Below are 19,102 nucleotides of genomic sequence, written 5' to 3'. Positions count from 1 at the left end.
TTGGCACAACTAGACTTTGGGATAGCTCCCTGAAGTAGAGAATAAAAACATTAAAAGGTCAGAAATAGAAAAGCTAAGTTACCCATTCACACTGGCAATGGGAATCTTTGCCATTTGGCTCTGAACCACTTTGCCATTCTGCATCCTAATGACAGTTACGTGTCCCACACTGATATTTCACTTTCAATTTTCATAGAATTAGTGAAAGTATTTAAGGAGTTAATGGAGGCATAGTACTTTCTTTAGAGAAAATATGAAATTAGATTAGAAATTAGATTGCCTTGAAAACATTACATGCAGCAAAATGTGCACTCAGAAAGCCTTCAGGAGTAATCATCTAAGCATGGTTTCTTGTGACTTGCATTTTACTGTTCCACGACAAAGAAAAATAAAAAAACCCCCAAAGATCTGTGGCGAGAATCTCTTGTCTCCAAGAGGCACAGTTCAAAGTTTCGTAATCCAGGAGAAATGAAATTGTTTCACACCATTCTCCCTCCTCACAATCGCAAACTGCTGGAGGGAGCTGTAAAATTCCCCTGGAATGAGGCAAAGCGTATCGGTGGCTACACGGCAGCTCAGCAGACATGCCGCAGCCTTCTCCTAACATGTTACCCTGCTTCAGCCCCGTGCCCAGCATGAGGACTTCAGAGTTTGTCCTCAGACTGCATCTTTAAGCTACCTTTCACCATGTGCTACCAGGGGTATCGTCTCTTCGCCAGGAATAGAGCTTTTAAGGGCCTCTTTATGCCAATCTGATTCCTCTTATCTTACATAAGAGGCCAGAGCAGGGACAGAGCTCGCTTTCTTAGCTCTAAATCTATCCTATATGGCACGCAATTCTCTAAAGTACAGCCAGCTTCTGCTTTGATGAAGCACTGTGCAGTGAAGACTGAAGGATCCTGTTTTTCACCATTTAAAGATGTATGATAGCAACAAAGCTCTATGTTAAAATATTTAACTCGCAGAGAACTTATGGAAATTGTCTATTCAAGCTCAGCAAAGACATTAAATTACCAAGCTGTTCTAGGACAGTTGTGTGTGGAGAAAAGCCAGAAATGCTCTGAGATTGTAATGTTACTTACAAAGATTACAGCATGAGCCTGATTCAGAAGCTTTTTATACAGATCAGCATGGTGAGCTGCAAAATGTTACCATCTCAATTTCTGCAAAACATACTGTGTGTGTACATATAGATATAAAATCAGGACTTATACACAGCACATTTCCTGCCACAGTTTGAATGGCATCTGTTTGTTTAGTTTGCTGAAATATGAAAAATAATATTTAGCAACTACTGGTAACACAATGTTAACAAGATTTAAGAGTATAGCTCTGTCTGTCAAAATGTAGATAAAAGACAAATCCTTCCATCTCAGTGTTTTAATCAGGCAGATCAGGGTTTTGATGAATATGCAAATGTGACTGTTTATACACTATTTTCAGAGTGAAAGGAAACAAATTCAGTTTCATTATAGAATTAATGACAGCTCTGTCCTCTAAGATTAATAATTAAAACCCTACATGCATTAAGATGATAGTGCTCTTTCCTCCCACCCTTTGACGATTTTACTTTTCTATTTTTTTAATAACCTTTTCCCTTATAATTGTTTGTCCCCCTAATTGGAATTATTAATAATTAATGCCAGTTCAGGGATATGTAATAGTCATCTTTAGAACAAGAACTGTACTTAACTGACAAAAGGGTTAAAAAACACTTTCTTTTGTTAATTCTGTTTTCACACTTCTCCATAAGTTAATTTTTTCCTCCAAGTTTTATGCCACCATAGGGATCTCAATGGCCTGCTCTAAGGCTGGCAGTCTTTTATTTATTCCAGTGCAGGCTATATATATAATTTCATTCTGATTTTCACAATATATGCCGGGATTCTTTGCAAAGTCCCAGCTGCTGGGATCAGCAGCCTTCATAGGAATCTCAGCTTTCTTTTTCCAACATACCCACTGCAAGTTTAGACCAAATCAAATCTCAGAAAAAAGATTAAGAATGTGGGACAAGTGCACTATAAAGTCTGAGAGTGCAAAAGAGAAAAAAACCCACCAAAACCAAAACAACCCACACCAAACAAGACTTCAGCTATTATTTTTTAATCTGATGATTTCTGAGTTGATATGGGAGTGGCCGAGTCATGCTTTCCAAATCCTCAGGAGAGGCAAAAATTTCAGAGAAGCGTTATAGCAAAGTGAGCAGAAGTTCAGCCTTACCATTAACCCTCCTTCCTGCACCAGAAGGCCGATCACATTTCATTTTCATGTGGACACCAGGATCTGTACTGAGACCACTGAACCCCTTTTAATTTCAAACCACCAAAGCAGGCATTTTTATGGGTAAATAAAATAGGTAGCTTCTGTCTGTTTTGCATTACTTTACCAAGAAAAGCTATATTCTATTTCCAAAGACACGTATTTCCTTCTGAACAGAAAAGGTCTTCCAGAAGAAATGGACAGACTACTCTAAAAATCCCATTTCTTCAATAAACCTGTTCCAGTTTCATCTTTTAATGTCTTTAGAGGTGAATTGATCCTACCTGGGAATTTAGCATCGTCTTGTATATTGCAAAGGAAATATTTTATGTGAAATTAAATTAGCATTTGTCTATATTTCACCACGCAGGTACACTACCTCATGTGTCATTGATAGCAGTAAAACAAATATGTGCATGTGTGTACTTTAGCAGGGATGATGAATTATACTCTATAAGCATTTAAGGGTAGACATTCATAATGAAGCCTGCTAGATGGCAAGCATACCTATTACTTACCACACTGAGTCCTAGCAATTCTCTGCAAAAGTAGTCCATGTTCCTCCTTTGCAGGTTGTCAAGATAGTGCTGAAGGCGAGTATAGGTGTAGGGGTAGCAGTAAGCAAATTGATAAGTGTCATCCTCTCGGTCGAAGCAAAAAGCAAATGACATGACATAGTTCTTCCTGTGGTCTGGGCAGCGATAGTAATATACATTTTTAGAGGGTATTCTTTGCCTAAAAAACAAAACCAACATATATATATGTTGACATGTATATACATTGACATCAGAAATCTGGACAAAAGGGCTATGGTGATATTCAAATTTCTAGAGCCAATGAAGCGTAACAGCTTGAGCAGCTCAGGAGCTGGTGAGCAGATCCCGGAGCCTGCGTTTCGGAGCACTCCTGCAGCCAGCCTCCACGCCAGGGGCCCGGGCATGGCACGGCTACTGTGCTGGTGCACCAGTCACCAGGGGGACTGGACACTCTCTCCAGGTGCCCAAGCCGGCAGAATCACCATCGCGGGGGAGAGCATCACACAACTGGAGAAACCAACTCCCGTGAAGCGAGGAGGATGCGCCGGCAGTTAAGCCGTCCTCTGCTTCGCTATCAAGCTGGTGCAATCGCATACCGCTACGCAGGCTTCAGCCAAACCTCTGGCTGGAGTGTGGATACATCCTTCGATATGGGTCTCATTCACCAGCACAAAGATGTGGTGTAATTCACAAAGGAATGTCAGTACAAGGCAACATTGACAGAACTGTTACTGAAATTCAGGACATCTTTATATTTTTATTATCCTTAATAGTGAGGGGATATATCGACACCTAGCCGATGAATGGAGGAAAAGATAAATTCCTCAGGTGAAAATAAACCAAACCCCAAAACCCAAATGAAAAACTTCAGGTATAGAAAATGACCTGGTCCTAAATTGGAAAGCAAAGGAGAAAAGGGTAATTGGTCCTGTTCCAAATTGAATTGCTGCCCTCCTCGAGAGTTCTGGCTTATCTGACAAGATAAAAATGAATATACATGATGGTAAATAATTATAATAGAGACATTTATGTCATTGTTATCAAGCTGGTATCTGTTTGAGGAATAACAAATGTCTGCCTGCCATCTTTCACCTAACTTCAATTATTCTGTTATTTCTCAATAGAAATGAGTAATATTTCAGAGGTGGGTCAAAAACTTGTTCTGTGGGCTCAAGATGTTCAATATTTCTTTTTGTACTCTTTCTTCATTTTGTAGAAGGATTTTCTAGCTTTATTTAGACAGGAGATTCTCTAGTCGTGCCATGCACTTGTAATTTGATGTTACTAACTTGCCAGTCATGTTTGGCAACAAAACACTATGGTCCTGCAGACTCTAACTGATTCAATTACACGACATTATAAACAGGTCTCATCTAATGATTGGAGCAGATCTCAGCTAAACTAGGATCATGGTGAGGGAAAAACACAATAAGATTTACAGACATAGCAGCAGTAATGTGCCTCTTTGTAATAGTTCCGAGAAGCTGGTCTACTGCAGAGCATCAGTTTTGGCCTTTCATTGCTCATATGAGATAGAGGACAAAGCCCTCTCATTATGCAGAAGTACGTGTTTGCCAATTAGCAGCAATTAAGAAGTCTGATCAGCAAGACTTAGGGTCTACAAAGAGAAACAGAAAGGAATTGAGATGTTCTTGAAAAAGTACAATAAAGAGCCAGTAATGCAGTTAATTAGACTTGAAATATGAATTTATTTGCCCCTTTTATTGCCCTGGTTCTTGTATTCAAGCTTCAAGAATTTACTTCAGCATTTTTGGTTAAATAAGACACTTGCTTGTCACTAAGATCTGAAAATGATTTTTAAGCCACAAATATGCAGGACAGAAAAACAATTCTTTTAATTTTTTTTTTTTTTTTTTTTAAGTATCAGTAGGGGGAAATGCCACCAGCAGTCTGCACACAGTACCCTAACCTAATAGGTTTCTCCAGTATCTTAACATATTTCTATCATTCGCCCTTACTCTGGAGTGCTATAGGACATCCCTCATTTGATCTCAAATCAAGCAGATGATATGGCAGTGGGTAAATGTATTCTAGCTCCCAGTCCTCAAACCGTAATGCAAGTTTAAACAGTATGTTGCTGAGTTGTTGAACTTTATTTGTTTCCAAATTAGCATGGGAGAAATAATAGAGGACAAGCCTCACTCTATGCTATAAAAATTTCATGTAAAATGAGACCAATAGGAGGAAATTCAGGATTTTAGAAAGGCTAATGCTAATTGAAATTCATCTGCTGAGAGTTAATGTTTAAATGACACATAGTTCTCCTTGGTTCAATAACTTTCTACTTTTAAGCAAGTTGAAGACAACTTTGTTAATGTATTAAAGGCACTTTTGATATTTCATTCCCTTTCCCCTTCATTATAGAAGCTAAGCATCTGTTTTATTATCCACTTTGACACATCACTTTATGGCTGCATTTGGCTATTATGGCTAATCTTGATGTCTAGGACATCTGGTATTGACATTTCACTATCTGGTGTCTGCCACAACAGCAGAAACCATCCTCAGTTCCTAGGTTTAAATTCACCCTCTCAGGGCAGAAAGTGCCCAAACTCTTAATTCAAACCATATCTTCCAAAAATAATTATAATAGTACTCCTGTCACTGCTAATCTATTTTTATCTCTCCTAGCACTTTGTCACTGCTAATCTATTTGTGAGTCATATAGAGAAAGAGAGTTAGTGTTTAGATACCAACAACACATCTTTACACACAGGAGTCTAATCAGATTGAGATCTTATCGGGGAATTAAAGAAAAAAAAAGAAAAAAGGGAAAGAAAAAGAAAGAAAAGAGACACAGTGCTAGATATCACCAACTGAGTTTTTGATAACGAAAAGACATTGCTCAGTTCTTGAATTAACCTTTGTGTCCTAGACGCACTATTGTTTACTCTTTCCCTTTTTTGTTCTATGCCTTCTGGAAAAGGACACCCACACACTGTGGCAGCAGCTGCTCCTATTAATTTAAAGCTATTACAAAAATTAAAATTAAACCCAATTACTTTGGCTGGTTTATAGCCGGGGAACGGCTTAGTCTGATTGTTCCCTCTGGTTATGGACAAAAACAATATTCCTACCTACAGGCAGCTGCCAGTGGAATACTAATGCATCTAGGGCCTGGCAGGGACAGATTCAGAATGCAGAGTCTAACTGCATTTCTTACTAGAGAAAAATATCTTATCATGGATCTGCAGAAATGCACCAACTTCTTACACCGTAAGTCACAATGAAGCTGATTTGCAGTTAGAGGTAGGAAAGCAAAATGATGGTAGAAAGCTTAATGCTCAGATTTGTCATTTTGCATTTCCAGGCAGCTCACACTAAGAAATGCACCCTGCTAATTGATACACAACTGCCTGGATTTCGGCGCTTCTGAATGGTTATTTAAAGGAGAACCACCCCAATTCTAAGTACAGCCACAGAGATTAACAGGCAAGCGACTGATTTCCAGTCTGATTTTAGAAATGTATTTGCAGAAATGAAGCTTGATATTTTACATCATTTTGAAACAAATTCAGACTGCCTAGTCTTAAAGATAAATGCAAAATTCTTTCTGTCAAAGGAAGAAGGCAGTACAGAAACAAAGATCTTCTCTCTGTTTTGACTCTCATAGTTCAGTGCCAGTCATAGGCTTGAGCCAGTGGATTTGAGCGTCTTCTAGCTGACAAGGTAGCACACCCAACCCAGCAGGTTTGTTACTCCAAGCATGAATGTATGTGTGCTTGTCTGTTCCTATATGTTTGCTACGTTGCAGTCTGGAGTCAGGACATTTACTCTGTTTCGGTAGCATTCAATAAGCAATCAAATTTATAAGTTTACAAAAAAAAAAAAAAATTAGAGTCCTCATTCAGTCTCAAAAACCTGATAACTTCAGAGGTCCCAGGATATTACTCTCTGCTACTACAACCGGCAGTGAGGGATATAACTGGGCTTTGAGAATTTTATCCTAACTATACTTCTATTTGGAACATAATTTTTTTTTCAACTCTAATAATTTTGATCTTAAAGGCAAACTTTATTATCTGTTCTGCCTTTTTTTTTTTTCTTTCTCTACTACCTTATTTCCCTTTGAAAATTGGGACTAATCAAGACTTTGGGGAACAAACTCGGGGGGGGGTGGGGGGGTGGGTGCTGCTGTGTGGCATCTGTTCCTCAAGTTTTAAACACATAAGGGTGCTAATAAAATCCTTTTGTGGTACCAAAACACAAATAATTAGAAAATAACAATCTTTGGAGTGATTTCCCCCCCCCTGTTGCACGACCAAAGCAGGGAGCTCTTGCCCAGCCAAATTCCCAATGACTTTAATGAGCAGCCTAAACAGTCTTTGGACCGCTTTTAATATGGCACTCATCAAGTAATTATTCAGTTCCTTGCCTCTACAGGATTGGGTTAGACATATCACAGTCAGTAGACTTCAAAGTAAAATGATGATCTTTGGAGGAAAAACAAAAAGCTGCAGGTGCTGTAAAAGATCAATGGCCAGAAGAAAAATTAAATGATCTGACTGACTTGTAGAGAAATGCTCAAGTGAATCTGATTGCAATGTAGTGTTAGCTGTGGTGACACACTGTGGTGATCATTTTCAATTGCCATCAATTTGCAGATGTGGGGATACAACTTAACAATTTTACAAATTTCCGAGCTTGCGTATATAATTCAAAGGGGTGGGCCTGAGTCACAATCTCAGAGGAAATTAAGGCTAAATTTTAAAGACATTTGAAGCTCAAAACCCAATTCCAATTCAACTTTAGAAAACAACCTTCCGGTATTTATTGATGCTACCGAAAATACTAGATCTAGCTACTTCTTCTGAGTGTTCAAATTTTATTCTTAGAGATGGATGTCCCTATTTATTAACTGCAAGAAATCCAACCAACTCTGGAGAAAATATAAGGATGTTAATCATGCACTGCAAACTCCTCTTCTGGGAGGCAGCCCTTTCAAATTGAAGGCCTTACTGACTTGTTTCTCTGTTAGTCTAAGCCATTATTTTTCTTCTTGCTTATTCTTGTTGACAAGTGGAGCTGACCATCTTCAAAATTCCTAGCTTACTTGTGACAAAATGAGTTTGTAGGGTTTTTTCTTGCACATAATTTTATATTTGATTCACAGAGCATGGAGTGACAGTGAATATGTCAGATGGTGTTAAATATTTTTTACAGATAACTGAATGGGTTTTGGCACAGCTAACTCAGTTTCAGACACTGCAAAATAAGTCCTGCTTTTATTCTTGCTAATATGTATTAGAATGTTCTCCAAATATTTTTAGCATTTTTAGCAGTCTACTAGGCACCTCATGGTTTTCCACCTCTACCAATACCTGGCTTCTTCTTCTTAACTATAAAAATCAAAATACTGCGTAATTTAATGGCTTTCAAAAAAATCAAGAAATCTAAGTGTACAGTGTACAGTTTTCAAGGGTTAATGTTAATTGAAATAATTAAGGAATCTCTATAAAGACTACTAGGGAATTCAAATAACAGTGAACTGTACAAAGATTGCTTGTAAACTGTCTGCATTCTTTACAACTTCAAGGGGAAAACACTGAGTTTTTATGATTTTTTTCTCTAAAACCTAATTAGATAATTAAGCAATGAGAAGGCACATTTAATTTTTTTTTTAGAGGATTTCTGCATTTTAAATGTTTGTAATAAACATGGTAAAACTTCATCAGTACTGGGTACCTGCATCAGTGCTAGTCTAACCTGGCATACCTGCACATCAGACGTATCAGTCCCATCAGCTGATACTAAGATAGCAAAAATATCCTGAAAGTACATTACTATTGTTTTAGAACTTGAAAGCCAAAACCTAGAAACCGATTTGCATGAGCAAATGTTGTAAGAATAATTCCCCACATTTTATATGTGCTTGGATACATTCAGGGGGAACTTGCTAAGAAAGGTTTTTAACAAAACTGAATCTTCAACATAGTGAAGCGTTCTGACAAGGAAAATTTAGTGGCAAGGAGAAACAATAAATAGATAATAGCAGTAAGAAATGTCCTTTGTCCTGTGTTTGCAGAATGCCTTACAGAAATGTGGTCCTTGCCCACAGGCTGATCTTCTAGGTCCTACGATAATACCAGTAATAAAAACATAATGACACCATGCCACCCAAAACCAGAGGCAACCAGTGGATGTCATTATTCCTAAAAGTGACAAGAAATGCTGAGGAAAGGGTATACCATGTGGGAAGCACAGTGAAGCACTACTGAATGGTCCCTACTAGCAGATCATGTTCCTGGGTTCTGCTGGCAAAAATGAAATCAGCATCCTTCAATTCACCAGAATAAGCATACTGTTATGAAGGAGAGGGCTGCTAAATTATGAGATGGCAAGAAATAATTTTTTAAATGACGGAATTACTTTTTAAGCAGCTTCGTATCAGACAGGGCAACACTGCATCCCCCAAATGAAGAGAAGTGTTGTTTCAGGCTGCCCAAACCTCAGTATGGTTTTGTGGGAGGTTCCCTTCAGTATCATCTATCACTCATTCATCTATCTCCCCTAAAAGTAAAACATGTTCACAAAGGTCCACATTTGGCACAGTGCCCTCTTTTGACAAAACACTTTAATATGTCTTAGGGGAGCTGTCAGCTGGTAGCAAAATCCAAAATCTTTTGCTGGCAGCAGGTACAAGTGGGGTGTCCAGTGGACAAGCAGCTGATTTATCCTTTCTTCGTCCTGCCTACCATTATAACCAAAGCTATACTCTTTCCTCCATCTTTTGTTTATTCTGTCCAGTTGCTAAAGCTTATACTGCAGTGACTTTCCTCTGAAGCAGCGGTTCCAATACTGCAATTATGCTACAGAAACTCTTTTTTAAACTGCAGGGATAATGAATGGTGCTGATTTTTTCTGCTGTCAAAATATGATTTGCCTACTGACCACACGTGTTCCAGCTATGTATTGCTTCAATAGCAATATCTCCATGCAGTGCTTGGAAAGGAAAGAGGAGAGAGAGGAAAGCTGACTTTCCACAAAAATATTACAACAAGAAAAGAAAACAGTAAATTTAGCCGTACATGCATTATGATCCCCTGAAGACATCACGAGTGCAAGAGAAGGATACAGGAGCCAGCATTTCTGTCCTGAAATGCAGCTACTGGGGAAAAAAAACAAGCACGGGGTCAAAAATCTATTATTTTATTATTTTTTTTTTTAATACTTAGGTTGGCAAATGAGGAATTGTGATGAGAAGCAGTGGGTAAGGTAAGGAAAGAGAGAGGAAATAGCATCTCAGAATGCTGCACCACTGCAGTTCCAAAGTTTGAAACATGCAGAAAAGAAACACAAGGGTTTTTAGGACCGATTGAGAAAGAGTAGCCACAAATACTGCTAAAGAAGTGGAGAGATTTAAAATAATTAAATCGGCATGAATAATGTTATACTAGAAAAAGGCGAGGACAAGAAACGCTCCACCTCAGCATATAAATCTGAAAACCACATAGCAATGCTTGTCCTAGCTTTGACCTATATGAGACTCTCTAGCCACAAAAGAACAAGTCTACTGACAACTTCAGAAGACAGTTTGAATATACTGACATCAGGGAGAAAATAATCATATACAAAACAGAAGAAAAGATATCACTGCCCAGATCAGAAAGAAAGATGGGTTAGGAGACCGAAAGAAGGAAACAAGACTGGCACACCAGAAGCATACCAGCTTCAAATTGGCCAGAAACAAGGTAATAGAATGACTTAGAATAAATGACCTTTTAGGCCTTTCCCCTATCTACTATCTGTGGAAAAAAAAACCAACAAACATGCTTGAGAGAATTGTATACTGGACAGATTTTAGAAAAAGTTGCTTAGTGAGAAATAGTTTATTCCTATTCAGAATCTCTTTAAAATATGTATATTTCAATCAGATTTTTCTCCAACAGCCAGATCAAAGGAATTCCAAAGAATTTCATTAAACAATTTACCCATTAACATAGTATTCTTATGTCTTCACGTCCAAATTCAGCATTTTACTCCATTATTCTTTCCTGTCTCCACTATAATCTGACATACAATCCCTCCAGATTATGTTGACTGAAAAACACATACTTACAGGATCATACAGGCTATAAAACTGAGTCCTCGCAATGTTTAGAGCACGTGTTGGCCTGGGAATGAGGGACCAACCTCAATCCCAAATTCAAGTCTCTGAACTACACTACCAGTAGACCACTGGGTCAGCTCTAATAGCCTCTTAGCCTCAATTACCTAATTAGCCTTTTCTGCACTCTCCTCTTCTCCCTTTCCCATCTGTTCATCTATTCCCACCACTCCCTGTTCTTCTGCAAGAATAATTTTTAAAATCTATGTTAACTTCATTTAGGTTAGTCTCAGGTGACTTCTCCTCTATGCAAGAATAATTTATCAGTCTCATAAGAGCCCCAACTTGAGGAAGCATTTCAGTAACATCTGAATTCCGAAATCCATGTTTAAAATGTTGATGATTTCACAGTCTAAATACAAAGTTGAGATTGTTCATTTATGTCATTTTGATGTGAATTTTAACTAACTACCAGAGGAAGAAGAATGGATATGAAATAGATTTTTACCAATTGTAGCTTGGTTTATACTGAGCTGTCCTTGGTGAGATCTGAAACCCCCTGGAAGCCTTAGCCTTCCCAACTTATATTATTCCTGATAAAGATCAGAGCATCTCTGATAGTAGATGATGTATGAGCAGGATAAAAACAAAAGAAAAGAGGAAATTGTCATCACGGATCAGACTTTGTTAGCTGGGCAAACTTATCCATAATATTATGCTTTATCCTATCGTCTGTCTCCACGCAATGAAGACTGAGCTCAGTAATTCATTTTTAATGTCCCATTTCTTACGCCTTCTAGCACCTTGTTCACTTTTTCTACTGTAACAGCATCTCAGATGGCTTCTGTTATGGAACTGCCAACAGCAATGTTCAGGTTTTTTCCCTTCAGTTAGAGGATAAGATTTTTGTGTGGTTTTCTCCACATATTAACTTCTCATTTATCAGGACTGAACCTTCTTTATCTAACTTGTTTAGAACACTCAGAAGTTTCTAACAGTGTGCTACAGGCTTAAATTACTGAAACGATTACATTATTTGTAAGTGTTACCACCTAATCCTTCACCTCTCTCCCTAGATCATAATTATATTTAGCATAGGAGCTGATAGGTAACTTTAAGAAACGCAGCTGCTAGCCTTTTACCGTGATGAAAACTGACCACTTAGTCCTCTGCCTTTTTGTTTCCTTGTCGGTTTTTGATCTATGATGATGCTTGCCCTGTCACCATATGTGACTACTTAGCCTTTGTAGCAGTGTCTTGTGACAGACTTTGTCACAATCTTTTAAAAAGTCAAAATACGTTATGTCAGGCAGCTTGCCTCATAAGCCTGGTAGCTGAAACCTAAAGGTGAGGAAACATTCCCAGGAATTCCCAAGGGGAAAGTGCACCGTGGCATTCAATGGCATCGAAGGGAGATAAACAGAAAGGACGGGTGGGCAAGCCAGAAACACCTTTGGCATGTACTGCAATTATATTTTTTGAAGGACATTTCTGTTACAAACGGAGTTACTTCATCACATGGAGAAAATGTAGGGAAGTCTAGGTCAACAAACTCTCTCCAAGTGAGTCAATACAGGAAGAGCATTTATCACCAAAATAAAAAAAAAAAAGAAAAGAAAAGAAAAAAAAGAGACTTGAGTTAAAGCCTTTTGCAAGATGTGTGAGTACCAGAAGCTGCTTAAGCCTCTCCTATGAACCGAGAGCCTGTGCCTGGTTCTCAGCACTGTGCTTACTCTTCCAAGGGCTGAAACAACAAAACTTGTTGGCAGAGGGACGGGAGCTCATGGGAACGGTGGGTGAGAACACCACAGGCTGCAGAGCACCTTGAGTCGTGGCTAGCAGAAGCACTATGCATGGCCAGCAGGGAAACATATGGCTGGAAAAGCGAAGAGCAGCTAACAAAAATGGATCACGTCGGGTTAGCATAGCCTCAGTTTGGCTTTGCTATACAGCAAGACTTGCTAATCTCAAACTGTGAATGGAAGTGGGTGAAAGCAACCCAGTGGCCTTGCTAGATGAAAAGACTACTGTTACAATCGTACCTCAGGAATTGGTTATTGTTACTCTGAGCTTGTCAGGCTTCTCTTTAGTCCTTTTTATGGGGGGGGGGGGGGAAGGTTTATTTTGCCATCTAATTCCTTTTTGTGAGGGAGGAGAATTGTCTCTCTGAGCACCAGTAAGCTCAGGACTGGTTTCTGGGAAAGGGATGTCAGCATGTTTGCAATGACCCCCCTAAATTCAAACCTTGCCCTTGTTGCTGTCAATCAATGGGAAAAAGCATTATGTTATCCCTTTTATGCTCCTCTCTTTCCCACGTGGCTGTGACCAGGCATTGTCAGAGGCATGGCAGAAGGCTAGAGGGCCTTTTGGTCTGATCTAGTATGGTCATTCCCAGTTCCTTTTAGGGGCACATTCACCGACTTCTAAGCAATGTAGTGAGACATGATTTTTCTTTGCTGAAGCTGTTCTCATTAAAGTCTTTCACATCACGATCTTCCAGGTGTTTTATTATTCCCTTTTAAATTCCTATTTCGACCATTTGCAATGTGCAGATGTAATGCTTACTGGTCTAAATATAGGATAAACCCCAGATACTTGCCAACCCTCTGGAACAGAGCTAGGTTTTAATGAGAGTGCACATCTTTGTTAGCAGTTCAGCTAATTCATTCCTAAGCTTCTTCAGAATTCTTTTATACATAAATCATGTGGGCCTGATGATTTACTGCTTTTTAATTAATCAATTTACCCCATCTTCTCAATCTCTGGTAGTGCCTCATCTTTATTCCCAGAAAAGAGCAGGTCTAAGATAGGTACCTCCAAAACCTTGTTTGCTATAAAGACTGATTTATGACATAGAACCACCTGATGTCTTTGCATGGAAGCACATAATTTTAAAACTTGTACAAGATGCGACAATGTGAGGGCAAATAATTTAAATTCAGCATTGCAAACTTTTTATTTTTTCCCCAGGCTACACATCTTGCACATACACAAGTTTTATTCTCCGTTCTCCTCCGTGAGTTCCTTCATATTGCCTCCTTCCCCCTTCCTCTGTTAAAAAAACTACTTTATGACATCCCCTTATGCTTGAGAGTGTCACAGAGTAACTGCTTTCCAAGCATGCTCGTATTTCTCCTGCTACAGGGAGAGTCTGTAGGTCTCCCATTTATTCCCAATACCAGCATGTGGCCAGGTGTTAGCAATAGCAATACTGCATTTCCAGGGCTAAACTTGCATTGTGCTGTACAGACCTGCTTTTTGTGTCCTTCATTTGTCCCTTTCAGAGACAGCTCTCATAGCTATCATGTTAAACACAGAGAGGGGAAAAAAAGAGAAGCCTGAAAGGAAAAGTCTCAGTTTCCTTAGCTAAAAGGGGAACAACAAATGTGGCAAGCCCCGCTTTTGACAGATGAAAGAGAATGCACGTGTGCAACAGGACTTCAATACTCTGGCTCACAGACCAAGCGCTACTGCTTTGCAAACACCCTGGCCCCCCAACTCCAACACAAGCTGATCTCCATCCCTCTCCCCACTGTGTCCAGCTCCAAGAAGAAAATACATAGATGGCCACCTACGCATTAGAATTCTTATTTTAATGGGGCGGGGGGGGGGGGGGGGGGGGGGGGCAGGGAATTCAAACATTTTCTTGTTACTTAAATTCTTTGCTATCTTTTTCACAGCGGTCTTTTTGCCAGCTGATACTGGTTCAGAAATAACCTACGCAGGCTTTCTTCCCCAGGTAATAGAGATGAACCCAACGCAAAGGTGTTGGCCTCAGTCTACAGGGGAAATAAAACACAATTTCCTCCTCCTTTAGTTTCAAACATTCCTAGTTGCTGACCCACAGAGTAGTATTGATCTAAGAAGAGACTAAGTATCCTGCCCTCTCGGTCGCTTCTTATTTACAGTACACATGGAAACACGCAAGCAGAGGGAAAAAGCTAGGAGCAGAGGGACCAGGCAGCCAGAAGCAATTGTACACACATGGGATTTCTCATCCTAAACACAAAGTTAAAAAAAATGAGATGCTGCAATGGTTGGTGCTGTTGAAGACAGGAGGAAATGAAAAATGGTATGTGTTGCACTAATCTTGTTTTTCCAAACTGTATGCGTGATATCAACCAGGCCACTCCAATTTTTCACAATAATAGTTCCAGCATCATTTTTCTTGATAGCCCTTTAAAAAAATATTCATTTTAGGAAAAGTCTGTGGCTTGGGGTTTTTTTCTCTACCTGAACAGTGTCACAAAATGGAGCAACTGCAGTCCTTATGCATATTTTAAAGTGCTGTCCCATTTCAGCATGCTGAGTTTGTTTAGACTACAAGAGCATTACCTCCTTTACCCTCTTCTGCAATATAACTAGACATGATGGTGAGGGGAAGGGAAACGTAGGATACATTTTGTTAAATTACACAAAGTTTTATTTAGCCTTGAAAGACTCTTCACATCCTCTTGCTGCTAAAGGTAATGACAGAGTTCTAGACACTTTCCTTCCTCTTTAGACTGTTATAAAACATAGTGAGAGAATGTACACACTGCTCACAGGTCAGCAAGGAGGCTGATACACTGTGAGAGTATGGTATGAACTGTAAATGCAACGTGACTCACAATATGCAAGTCAGTGATCACTAATGCAGAGCAGAACTTCATGTGTTGCCAACAAAAGTATTTTTTCTGTGCTCTCAGGAAATGTAATCAGTTTAAACAAAAGGAGACCCTCCCTCCTCTTCGCCCCTCAAAGATTCTCTGAGCCAAATCTTCAGCAAAATCTGGGAAGAGGTATGGAGATTTATAGCAGGTAGTTTGAGCTCCAAGTGATATATATATGCCTGCAAAAACTATGCCTTCAGTGATTTCTAGGCACACACTGTAAGGCTGCAGAGAGGCTACTCTTAAAATCACTGTTCAAATGTTTGCATTTCCAGAGCCTAATCAATGAGATTATCTAAGCAGATGCTTCACTAGTTGCTAGCCCAGGCCCATAATCACATATTCCTAATACTGTGAAATAAGTGTGATGCCATAAGACTTCAGATGAGGAAAAAGTGGGCAGACAAAACCCTTAGGTCAAAGTCTCTGATGACAAAATTAAGAAAAGGAAATACAGAAAAGATCCCAAGAAGTTGGGACAGCCTTCTATGTTTCTCAATATTTCCTACACTGATAAGAGCTAACAACACTAAAATGCAAGTTAAATATCAAGTCATGCATAAAAGGCTTCAGTGCAAACTCTATGTAAAACAAAATACTATCAATTCTATCAGCTTTGTCCTTCTGTTTTGCAAATGAAATATTAGTAGGTAGCAGTAATGCTCCTCAGTTTGTTTCAGGCTTTTACACTGCTATTGCCATCAGCATGTTAGACCACTCTGCATGCAAAACAGTAACCTACAGAGAAGCCAGTAGGACTGTCATGGCATTTTACTTTTATTTGAGTTAAGGTTTTCAGAGGATTATTTTACATGAGTCCCAGGAACTCATCTGTTTCACATCTCTGAAAGTTTGGCCCAAGTACCAACTTCCATTTTAGACAAGCAAGGCTTTGTAGGACTGGCACTCATGTTGAAAATAAGAGTCTATACTGCAATAAAGCCGAGGTATTGAAACAAAGCATCGAAAAATCTTCCAAATAGTGTCAAGAAGCAGTAATATTTATGCTCAGATAAATAAAAAAGGCAGGTGCAAATAAAAGAAAGCAACATATGGGATACAAAAAGTTTTATAAGCAAATTGTCTTTAAAATGCTCCGTATACTGTGTATTTCCAGGAGAATGACAGGACATTTGTCAATACACTTGCAGGAAATGTTTCTAAGAGTACTTGACATGTAATTTATACAGCTATCAAGTTAAACACACAAATGGTGAAAATGTAGGTTGTAATAACCTTAAATATTTAAAGGCTTTCAAGCAGGAGTCACAATTTCATATCTGTTACTTTTTCAGGATATACCACATACCAAACATTGTACCTCTGGTCTTTACATGGGACAAGAACGTACTGAGGTGTTATATATACATATACACGTGTGTGCTAGCTATTATGGCTAGCATTTGAGGAAATTTAGCCATGTAATGCTGAAGATAAGATAAAAGGTGAGGTATTTTCTCTGTGATAACAGGAAAATTTGATACACATGCACATGCACTTAATTAAAAGAATTACATCAAGCTATTACTTAGCATACTGTTAAAGAATGGTTTGAAATGTTTGTAGACTTAGCATCAATCTCATTTTGCCTACAGTTGTACATTAGCTTAGCTTTAAGCAGATGCACAGTCCTGCTGAACATGAACCACAGTTTTAAATAGGATTCATAAATTAGGTTTAAGCATTAACAGACAGGAAGGTAGATGCCATTTCCTATTCCATGAATGACTATAAAAATTCAAGCATGGGGAAAAATATATACTGAAAGGTCTTAAAAGTTAACTGCTAGCTTTAAAAAAGGAAGCCCACATTCTACATTAAAACATATGAAAACAGAAGAACAAAATTATTTCTATGTATTTTCATACACTATTTATATATATAAAAACATATGTATGTATTAGTTTAAGCCCCAAACCTCTAAAAATGAAAACATAAACAAAACAAAAGCTCTTTAAAGATATTTACCTGCATTAGAACTGGAAAAATATGATAAATGTTATGTCTTATAGCATTTTCAACTGCATGTGATCATGGTCATATCCCTTTCTGAATCCCTGTCTCAGAAACATGGTTCATTAACCATGAGGGCCTGGCTAGTTAAACCATTTACAGCAGATATAATACATGTTCCATACACAGTAACGTTAATGCAGATAACGTGAACCTGCAATATTCCTGCTGTCCAGATCACCGGAGTCTCCCATCAGGAGACGAGAGTGCCTGTTTTGTGTTTGTCCCGTGCTGACTGTAGGATGTGGACACATGTTCTCAAGGGAATGGGGTAAAAGGCCAAGCCATTCTCATAACTCAAGCAAACCAAATCTGAACACAACTTTAAATGACAGAACAGTTTGCACAGTTGCTGCTCTCAACCAGTTTCTAGCAGTCATTTATTAGAATAGAGCATGGCAAATGACAAGACAGGGCTGTCTCGCAGATAGGCAGGTTTTGTACTGGCTATCACTGTTACCATTTTAAAATTACTAGGATTAAATTCAAAACAGACAATATAAATGGATGCATAAAAAACCAAAAGGTATTGTTTTAAATTGAAATTACAAACATTGGAAGGGAAATTAAATGACCTCAGGAATACGCAGGAATAGCACCCACCAACAATAACACAGTGCTTCTCTTTCACAACTATCTGTCCGCTGCCTGACTGGCTGAAGGCTCTGATTTGTCACATAAAACGTACTATAACTCACCATTTACCCCACAAAAAACACTGATGAGCTGAAAGCTGTTGTAACCACACAGCGTTCCAGGATTTGCACAATCAGAGTAAGCTCTTCAAAACTGTGTGGGAGAAATGCGGCAAATCAAAAAAATGAAGTCCTAAGGAAAGTCTTATAAATGCGGCATTTCATACCTCCTGAAAGATGACACAACCAGATCTCTTCTCTCTGACAGTTGCCTGAGAGAGCTAATGGAGCCGGCAAATTCAAGAGAGATAACAAAGGCAGAGTAACACTGCCTATTAGAACAACAGATTGAACTGGTAAAAGCAAACAAGTCCGGACAGAAAAGCTCATGGGCCTTAAAGCTTTCTGCTTTTCCCAACTCAACCAGTTCATTTTTTTATAAAATATATTACCTTTAACCCATATCCATTTCATGACTGAGCATACTTGTTACAGGTTAGCTATGCCTCTGATTCCTTTTCAGTCTCTCCCAAGCAAACACTTCTAAATGACTCGTCTTACATCTCCGCTTTTCCCAGAGTCGTGTCTCATGATTTCCTCCCACCACCGTAACACATTGCATCAGCAAAAAAAGCAAAAACCTACCACAGACTTCCTTTTGGAAGCCGTGGCCATAAGAGAAGTGAAATGATTTAGAACAGCATCCTAAAATCAGAAATCTTATTTATTTATTTGACCCTCACAATCAGAGTAAAGACCTTATGTGTACCTTAAAACATGGCATATCCCCTAAATTGTTAGGGCACATTCCTCAGTCTTTGTTCACTTTGGGACTAGTGCTGGTTTGGATCTGAAGATTTTGGCTCTCACTTCCCCCTCCTGAGGTGCAAGAGGAATACTTGAAATACCTCGCAAAATCATCCATGCAGGTTTTTTTTC

The 19,102-nt window shown here is 38.8% G+C and overlaps 1 protein-coding gene across 4 annotated transcripts in view; it reads right to left on the bottom strand.

Annotated features, from left to right (window-relative positions):
• The window catches only part of LOC126041974 (BEN domain-containing protein 5), a 980,738-nt gene that overhangs the window by 578,772 nt on the left and 382,864 nt on the right, over positions 1-19,102 (bottom strand). For all 4 annotated transcript variants that reach the window (XM_049808428.1, XM_049808425.1, XM_049808427.1 and 1 more), the window contains exon 5: positions 2,778-2,994. In XM_049808428.1, coding sequence (XP_049664385.1) covers positions 2,778-2,994 — 217 coding nt within the window. The remainder of the gene's footprint in view (positions 1-2,777; positions 2,995-19,102) is intronic.

This window comes from Accipiter gentilis, chromosome 8 (genome assembly GCF_929443795.1).
Source record: "Accipiter gentilis chromosome 8, bAccGen1.1, whole genome shotgun sequence".
NCBI classification, from domain to species: Eukaryota; Metazoa; Chordata; class Aves; order Accipitriformes; family Accipitridae; genus Astur; species Astur gentilis.
Note: the sequence above shows the minus strand (reverse complement) of the source record. Positions and strands in the feature narration are given on the sequence as shown.